The sequence below is a fragment of the Vigna unguiculata genome, chromosome 2 (genome assembly GCF_037176805.1).
Source record: "Vigna unguiculata cultivar grain cowpea cultivar isolate G323 ecotype 2 chromosome 2, ASM3717680v1, whole genome shotgun sequence".
Taxonomy (NCBI): domain Eukaryota; kingdom Viridiplantae; phylum Streptophyta; class Magnoliopsida; order Fabales; family Fabaceae; genus Vigna; species Vigna unguiculata.
The window spans coordinates 1,083,902-1,093,228 of record NC_140793.1 but is presented as its reverse complement, the minus strand read 5'-3'; the positions used below and the strand labels follow the sequence as shown (position 1 = coordinate 1,093,228).

At 33.7% G+C, this 9,327-nt stretch overlaps 1 protein-coding gene and 1 non-coding gene across 3 annotated transcripts; both read left to right on the top strand.

Annotated features, from left to right (window-relative positions):
- The first annotated feature begins 445 nt into the window (after nucleotides 1-445).
- Nucleotides 446-3,908, top strand: LOC114173300 (cytochrome P450 71D11-like). Of its 2 annotated transcripts, XR_014992123.1 has the most exons (3): nucleotides 446-1,486; nucleotides 1,638-2,323; nucleotides 2,408-3,908. XR_014992123.1 is itself a non-coding variant. In XM_085669605.1 (2 exons), exons 1-2 carry the CDS (start codon nucleotides 590-592, stop codon nucleotides 2,259-2,261), a joined length of 1,521 nt encoding a protein of 506 aa, XP_085525731.1. In that variant the 5' UTR covers nucleotides 446-589; the 3' UTR covers nucleotides 2,262-3,908. The 2 variants fall into 2 exon arrangements, 1 of the variants encoding a protein (XP_085525731.1); XM_085669605.1 differs by having other exon boundaries at nucleotides 1,638-3,908.
- A 4,899-nt stretch (nucleotides 3,909-8,807) lies between these two features.
- On the top strand, nucleotides 8,808-8,881 carry TRNAD-GUC (transfer RNA aspartic acid (anticodon GUC)). Its single transcript has one exon. It is a non-coding gene; the product is annotated as a tRNA-Asp (tRNA).
- Nucleotides 8,882-9,327: the final 446 nt, after the last annotated feature.

The window sequence follows — 9,327 nt, the reverse complement described above, 5'->3', positions numbered from 1 at the left end:
TGTGGAGTGACACGTGTAAAAAAAATTCAAAAATTCAAAAAATACAAGAAATTGACACGTGTCATTAACTTTAACATTATTTGGTCAAAATTAACGGCAAGTACGAAATAGAATATTTTTAAGAAAATAAGAATTAAATTGAGACAAAATTTTTTTAATTTAACCTAACAGATATTACTTAATAAATAGAATGACTAAAAAAATAATTTAACCTAAAATTTTTTACTCACACAAAATAAACAAAATAAAACTAACCTTTTTTTAGCTCCATATATAGTAAGCAAACCCGTATGCCAACCGGCTTGACACCCGTACATAAGGCACTACAATGTTTTAGACGTGTTAGCGGAACATAAGCGTTCAGAAGAAAACGACAAAAAGCATTTGGAGATTGCACGGAAACTTTAAATGAAACAACACTATTTCTCAAGCACGGTACCATATTTTAGAAGTTGTGGTCATCGTGAAGATGTATTTACAACGAAATTTTCAGCAGTTCTAGAAAGCAGACACAACAAGAGACAAAGTCAACCAAATCCTCATCTTATTATCAAGTCTCTCAGTTCCCTCACCACTCTCTTCTGTCACCATGGAGTCTCAACCACTTCACATGTTTGGTCTTGCAATATCCTTTTTCCTCTTCATTATTTTGGCACTCAAAATAGGGACCAATCTCAAGAAAACTGAGTCATCTCAAAAAATACCACCAGGACCATGGAAGCTACCTGTCATAGGAAACATACACAATCTTCTTTCATCTGCACCACACAGAAAATTAAGAGACTTGGCCAAAATATATGGTCCCTTGATGCATCTTCAACTTGGGGAGGTCTTCACAATCATTGTTTCCTCACCAGAATATGCCAAGGAGATCATGAAAACCCATGATCTCATCTTTGCATCAAGGCCTACAATTCTAGCTTCTGATATACTAACTTATGAGTCCACTGATATAATTTTTGCACCCTATGGAAACTATTGGAGACAGCTACGAAAAATCTGCACAGTGGAGCTTTTCACCCAAAAACGTGTGAGCTCATTCCAGCCAATAAGAGAAGAGGAACTCACCCATCTTGTCAAAATCATCGATTCACATAAAGGGTCTCTCTTCAACCTCACTGAAGCAGTGCTTTCATCGGTGTATAACATCATGTCAAGAGCTGCGTTTGGCATGAAATGCAAAGACCAAGAGGAATTCATATCAGTGGTGAAAGAAGCCGTGGTAAGTGGATCAGGTTTCAACATAGGAGATCTGTTTCCTTCAGCTGAGTGGCTTCAAACAGTTACTGGTTTGAGGCCTAAGCTCGAGAGACTGCACCGACAAACAGATAGGATATTAGGAGACATCATCAGTGAACACAAAGCAGCAAAGTCCAAAGGTGAAGCAGAGGAAGATTTGGTAGATGTTCTTCTGAAATTCCTTGATGGTAATGAAAGTAACCAGGATATTTGCTTAACTATTGACAATATCAAGGCTATAATCCTGGTGAGGATAATCTTAATCTTCAATCCTTGATACACTTTAACAACTTCATGGTTTGTTTGACAGGTTTACCTAGTTTATCACAATCTAAGCTACTTAAAACTACACCTTTAACATTGAAAAAGGTCAAATCCATGATAATTATACTTTGCAGGATGTGTTTGCTTCTGGAGGAGAGACATCAGCAACTACCATTATTTGGGCAATGGCAGAGATGATGAAGGATCCAAGAGTAATGAAGAAAGTACAAGTTGAGGTGAGAGAGGTATTCAATATGAAAGGAAGAGTTGATAAAGTTTGCATGGATGAACTCAAATATTTGAAGTTAGTTGTGAAAGAGACCCTAAGGTTACATCCACCAGCTCCTCTTTTACTTCCAAGAGAAAGTAGAGAAGCATGTGAGATTAGTGGGTATCATATTCCAGTCAAAAGCAAGGTGATTGTGAATGCTTGGGCAATTGGAAGAGATTCTAATCATTGGAGTGAAGCAGAAAGGTTTTATCCAGAGAGATTCATTGATAGCTCTGTTGACTACAAAGGAAACAATTTTGAGTACATTCCTTTTGGTGGTGGAAGAAGAATATGCCCAGGAAGCACATTTGGTCTGATCAGTGTTGAGCTCACACTTGCATTTTTGTTGTATCACTTTGATTGGAAGCTTCCCATGGGAATGAAAAATGAGGATTTGGACATGACCGAGCAGTTTGGAGTCACTGTTAGAAGAAAAGATGACGTATACTTGATACCTGTCACTTCTCCATCTTTTCTGGTAAGATAAACCATACCAGAAAGATATAATAAATAACTCTATAAATACATGTGGACCCCAGCCATTAAGAGGTACGCTTTCATTAATTCCCTAATTTGAGATTTGACTTTGGAAGAGCCTTTTTGTTGACTTGATTGTCGGAGCCCTCTCCGTAGGTAACCCCTAAGGATCCAGACCGCCTACGTTAGAAGATAACATGTACAAGTCAAGAAGGAACTAGCTCGACAGGTCAAGGATTGAGGTAAGGTACTATTTGTATTCTCTAATATCTCTTATTTGTTCTCCGTAGAAATATATATATATATATATATATATATATATATATATATATATATATATATTCGCTTTTTTCTGTATTTTTTTTCAAATTTATTCTTTAATTAACCTTTATTTTAAATCAAAATAATTATATTTTCATTTTTATCCTTTAAATGACCATATCTAAATTTAATAATATTATAAATTAAAATAATTATTTTATCATGGACACAGGTGTGTTCTATCGGTAAGTATAAATAAACTTTAGGGGTTTTCTTCCTACACCCCCAATATTTCTTCTACACCTCTAAATCATTCTTAAAATTTAAAATTGCCCTTTGATCATTTTAAAATTTTAAATCAATCATTTCTCTCATTTCTCTCTTTTATTTAATGAAAATTACTTTTCACTCTTTTTTAACCTAAACCTAGTCGTCGTCCTCACCTCACCCCCCAAATCCTTTGCATCACTCTCCTCACTCTCTTCTAAGGTCGCCACTCAAGCCACACCCCTCTCTGTTTTTTTCTCTGGTCTTCCTCTTCCCTTCACCATTCCTCTACATTAATAGGTAATCATATCCCTCTTCTTAATCTATTAAATTTTATTTCCGAATGTCCACTTCTGTAATTGCGAAAAATTAACTTTTTTAAAGATCGGAAGTCCACTTCTGTAAGACTAAAAAAAAACTTCACTTTCGTACCGGAAGTCCACTTCCGTTTTACACATACACTTTCGGATGTCCACTTTCGGAAATTGGAATTTTTTCATTGTGTTCCAGAAGTCGACTTCCGTATATGGAAAAGAATAACTTCACTTCCATAAAGGAAGTCCACTTCTGTTTTACACAAGACACTTCCGGATGTCCACTTCAAGAAGTAGGATTTTTTTATTGTCTTCTAGAAGTCGACTTTCGTATATGGCTAATGGATGAAAAATGACTTCTGTAACATGCGTAGAACATTAAAAACCCAGCTCAGTTTTTTTTTTTTTTTCACCTAACATTTACCTCAAACATAAACTTATCAAATATAAACTTATCTTGTAATGCGTACCTTTTTTCTGAGAAGAAATGAAGCAAAGTGGTGAAATACCAGTGGACCCTGAACTGCAAAATTCACACTTCAGCCAACAACGAAAGTTATTTTACTGCAAGTGAAAGTGAAAGTGAAAGAAGAGGGGGTGTAGCGATACATGTACAAACACTACTGTCAATTAATTCAGGCAGCCAACTACCTCAGCCAACTACCTCTGCCACTTCATAATTGTTTAATTATTACGTTTACCTAATTAAAATTTTATTTATTTATTTAATTTTTCGATGACATAAATTGAAGAGTTTGAATATTTAGAGGTGCAGAAGAAATATTGGGAGTGCAGAAAGAAACCCCCAAATTTTATTAAGAAATATGAGCTTTTTATGTTGGGCTATTTCTTAGTACACCTCCATAAATTTCTTTTCTTGTTGGACCGGTTTCTTATTGCATCACCCCATATAAGAAATATTCATTTTTTATCCTTTTCAGAGTATAATCCATAAGTTATTTGTAAAAGTTACAAATGATTTTCAAATTATACAATCATGGAATAAAAAATAACTTTGAGATTGTATAATTTGAAAACATTTATTTCCTTAAAAAGACTTCCAATGTGCACAATTCAAAAACGGAAAAAGACTTTTATATGTGCAATACAGAAGCTAAATAACTTTCAAATTTTATAGTTTCAAAGTTATTTTTTCTTAACTCCGAAGTTCATTTTCAATTTTTAAATTATACAATCTGAAAGTCTTTTCTAAGAAAGAAAAATGGCTTCGAAATTCAGAAGTCACCTTTAACTTCTAGATTACACAATTTGAAAAGGGAAAAAAGTGAAATTTTCTTATATAGGGTTTTGGGTAGAATTTATAAAGGCATAAGATGAATTACCTACTATTTACACCGTTGGGCCCAAGTCCATTTCTACACAATTAACAATTAATTAGTGAGGTAAGTATGTTTCTCAACTCAGCAACTGTAAATGAAGTGATAAATTAATATTATTACTGTTATCGCATGTTATTTCTGAAGCTAATACTATATGTTGTGAATGAAGCAATGTGGCCGAAATTTTTATAACTTTTTAAGATATGAAATATATATGAAAAATATGAAATATATGAAATATACAGAAGATATATTGTATAAAAAATTTGTTATTAAATTTTTTTAATATACTTTATATATAAAACAAAATATAACATAATATCAAATATAAAATATTTATAATATTTTAATCTTAATTTAAAATAATAACTAATTTATAAAACTAAAATATATTTCTAAAACTGAAATGTTTTAATTTATGTACAATTATTCAAATTTTTATAACTTATTTATTTATGTACAGTGGGAAACAAAGAAGAAAATGAATTTGAAAGAAGTTAATAGATATTATAGTTTCTTTTAAATAAAGATCTTTTTTTGTGTGTATTCTTTTGCAATACTCATATTTTTTTAGTCTTAATTAAATTTAAAGTTTATTATAAATTTACTTATCTGCAATTGAATTTGTGACATCCATTTAAATAGAGCAATCTATTAAACAAAACATCGCATAATATGGAACAACAGAGTTATCAGATGAAACAATACACATAATGAACTACCATTACAGTCATCCAAGAAGTTCTTAAAGGAAAGGAGGCATGTCTATCACACATGCCTCTAACAAAACATACATTACAGGGGTTCAGCAATACACAAAAGAAAAGCTCTAGAGCTCGGAAAACAAAAAAAACACTGATGCCTTAAAATGCTCTATTGAAAGCCAGAGGTGATAGGACCCTCTATGCCGCACCATTGTTACCATCAGGTCCACCTTCAGCGTGCTTCCCATCTACTCCCACCAAGAGGTGATCATCGCAAAAGAGATAGCCAAAACAAGAACACAGAGAACGAAAGGGGGTAAGCTAGTGAAAATAACATTTAACATATTATACAACATGTACAAGACCAGGCAGATTATCAACAATCGACTCATAAACATTTCAATCATAAGAGAGCAGACAAATGCAAGTTACTACGACTCGATATCCGGATCATACACTTGATATAGGATTCTAAAGGAAGTATGCGCCTGCGCCAGTTTCTAAACTCTGCAGAGTCTAGACGCAAGGGGTATTCACCCAACCACACACAGGGTTAATCCTCTATTGTCTTGGGCCCAAACCGTCCCAAGACTAGGACCTCCTGCCACTCTCACCACATTAACCATTCTGCTCTATGTGAGCGTGAACAATTATTAGAGTTCAGGATACCCTCCTTTATCTAGACATCTCCTATATCAAGGTATACACTAGGCATATATATATGTCACCAAGAGTTTCCCATGAAACTCCCTCCCCAACACATTCCACATGCCTTACAATCACCCAATTCTCATGAAATTTCACCAACAAATATATCATGTTTCTCATTTCATACTTATCACATGCATACCAGCATTCAATCCAACAAAATCATAGCTTATTACCTAACAGCTCTTTCATTCCAAACCCATTCAGGCATACACACCAAGCATGGCCAAATACTATGAGCAAAGAAAATAATTAACTCAAATGTAGAGTCACATCAACCAACACAGCAGTCCCTATCGCAACATCTCGCCCAAGTTAAAGGTCCTCGCCCAGGCGAAAGGGTTCCTTTTGCTAAGGCGACCCCTCCTCGCCTAGGCGAGAGCGCAACAGTGGCCACTACAAGGTTCCAGCGGGTTCTCGCTCAGGCGACAGCGTCTCGCCTAGGCAAGACTGCACCTCGCTCAATTTTAAAACCCGTCGCCTAGGCGACAACACGAACTGAAAACCAGGGGTGAGTCCCTGCTACTCTCGCTTAGGCGAAGGTCACTCTCCTGGGCGAGATTAGCAGGTTTCTCACTTGTTAGCACATGCAACTCCTCGCTCAACCAACATACTCACGCACCAAACATTCATACACAACCAACATACATCATTCCAGCATCACAGACCCAAAGACAGTCCAGAAATAAGCAAAAAAAAAAAAAATTAAAACACCAAGTTTCTAGCTTCCCTTACCTTTTTGGGTACTAACACAGAGAACAGCAACCCGAGCAAGAGTAAACGAGTTCCAGAGCAACTTACAGAACTGAAACCTACATAAAGGGTATTAGGGAAAACCTAAGACGAACCCAGAGTCTTTTAACTAGAAAGAGGAAGGATGAAGTCAAGGTTCAACTTACCCGAGAGTATTAAGTAGAGTAGCTAGTTGGAAGGAAAGGGAACTTATGCTCTAGCAGAGCCTTAACTGGAGTTCAAGGGTGAGTGAGGGGGAAGCCGTTTCTGCAAAAGGGACAAGTGAGAGTGAATGAGATGGTAGAGGGCAGGGGTTCCCTACAAGGCTGGCCTTGGGCCTACGAAAAGGCCAGGCCCAAAACTCACAAGCTGAAAGAAAATGGGCCTTACAGAATTGTTATAAAATTAAAGTTATATACAGAATACTTAAAATTTTTATATATTTTAATTAAGTATATATCATTTAATGGTGTGAGATAATTATTATCTTGTTTCATTACTGTAAAACTTCATATTTATTTAACATGAAGATAAAAAAATAAAATAATAATCACGTGACATAATCTATTATCTATTATATTAAGAAAAAAATACTAGCAAAATTATTATATTTTTCATTTTTTATTGACAATTGTCTTAAAAGTTAGTTGTTAGTTATTTAACGTTTTTAATTTCTTTTTTATTTATATTTATTTTTCTGCCACATGAACATATAATTTATATTAGTTTTTTATCCACTTATTTTATTTTTAAACTAATTTGTCTATACTATTTTTTATCCTAAATTTTATCCTTCTATAACTTTTAATTGGTCATTTTATACTATTTTTTAGGGATGACAAAGTGGGTCAATTCGGCGCGTTTTGGTCTGTAAAGTGCAGGTCGGGTTAGTCTGTCTCGTAGTTTAATATCGAGTTTACTTTTCTGGTCCACCCTGTCTCACAGGCTGTCTTGCATTTGTGATGAGTAAAATAATTTTTTTTTATGATGAAGCAAAATAAAAACTTTTTTATTTTTTCATAATAATTTATATTCATTTTTTATGGAAATAATTCTAATTAGTTTACCTAATCAAAGAAAAGAAACAATAGCAACGAAAATTATAGTTAAAGTACAATAGTAACATGTCACCTTACAAGACATGTACCTCTAAAAATGCATAAAAAGATATTTCATATTCAATAACTAAAATCATTATCTTACATACAATGATTATACATAAACATAATAATAATAAGGGTTAAATATGTTTTTGATCCTTTAGCTTTCAGTGAATTTTGGAATTAGTCCATTTAGAAATTTTGGACCAATTTAGTCATTCATTTTTCGAAATACGTGAATTTAGTCTTTTTAATCAAATTTTGTTAGTTTTATTTGATGTTTCGTACGCATTTGAAAATTTAGAAATATAAATGATTAATAAAAAATTTCTATGGAATTATGAAAGAACGAAAAATATATTTTTTTTATCGAATCATATCATTATATTGACAATTGCAAAAACATGTTCATACTATGAACGTAGTATAATGGCGGTCGGGCAAGTATGCCCCCATCGTCTAGTGGTTCATGACATCTCTCTTTCAAGGAGGCAGCGTGGATTCGACTTCCCCTGGGGGTAGGGTGTTACGAAAGGAAGTTGATCAAAAATTTTCAATAAAAACTGAAATGTATTCTTCCTATTGTGCTGGCTCGATGCCCGAGCAGTTAATGGGGACGGACTGTAAATTCGTTGGCAATATGTCTACGCTGGTTCAAATCCAGCTCGGCACAAGAATTTGCCGATCCACTATGAAATTCTATAACCCATTTATAGTTCTCTGGAAATGATTGATGTGCTATGATACGAAAGAATCAAAATATTAAACATATCTAAGGTTATTTCTTTTTTTTTTTCTGTATTCCATATTTCCTTCCCCAAATTCAAAATCTTGTTAATAATCGGTATTCATGTCAAGATCTGTAAATAGAAAATATAAGGAAAAATTGAAAAAAAAATATTTTTTTCATTGATTCAATTTTCAATCGATTTGTTAATAGAATAAGAATAAGAAACGGATTACGAGTAATTTGTGTCGATCTCACTAAAGTGGATATCGATATACATATCAATATATAAAAAAATGCGCTTTTTTCATTTACAACAAAAAGGTTCAAATCCGAAATAGAAAAAGAAAAGGTTTGACAGAAACGGTCCGTAAAAATATTTATACAGTACACCCCTTTCCCTGGGATTGTAGTTCAATTGGTCAGAGCACCGCCCTGTCAAGGCGGAAGCTGCGGGTTCGAGCCCCGTCAATCCCGTTGGATATAAATCCAAAAAAATAAAAAATAAATTCCTTTTTTGTGTATTTGTAGGGAATCAAATTGATAAACAAAATTTTATTTGGGGCTCCCCCCTGCTTTTTCATTTGTTTCGCCGAAAAAGGAAGGAAAGGGATTTTGGACTTTCATCAAGAATAAATGTTTTTTTGTTTTATTTAGTATGGATAAAAGATCTTCCTATGTTATACTATTTCATGAGTTGATTTAATAGCTCAGATTTTGTGATTCATGATATTGATCCGATTTGATATCATTGAAATCCAATTTATACCATTGTTGAAAGATTGAACATTTCTATGGGATTAAATCCCGAATTTTTTTTTTTTAGAAATTTAAGAGAAATAGAACATAATAAAGATTATGGAAGTAAATATTCTCGCATTTATTGCTACTGCACTGTTTATTCTAGTTTCGAAATACGTGAA

Coding starts and splice junctions, on each gene's coding strand:
- LOC114173300 (XM_085669605.1), top strand. CDS start 590: ATGGAGTCTCAACCACTTCACATGTTTGGTCTTGCAATATCCTTTTTC. Junction 1,487..1,637: donor ATATCAAGGCTATAATCCTG/GTGAGGATAATC, acceptor TATACTTTGCAG/GATGTGTTTGCTTCTGGAGG.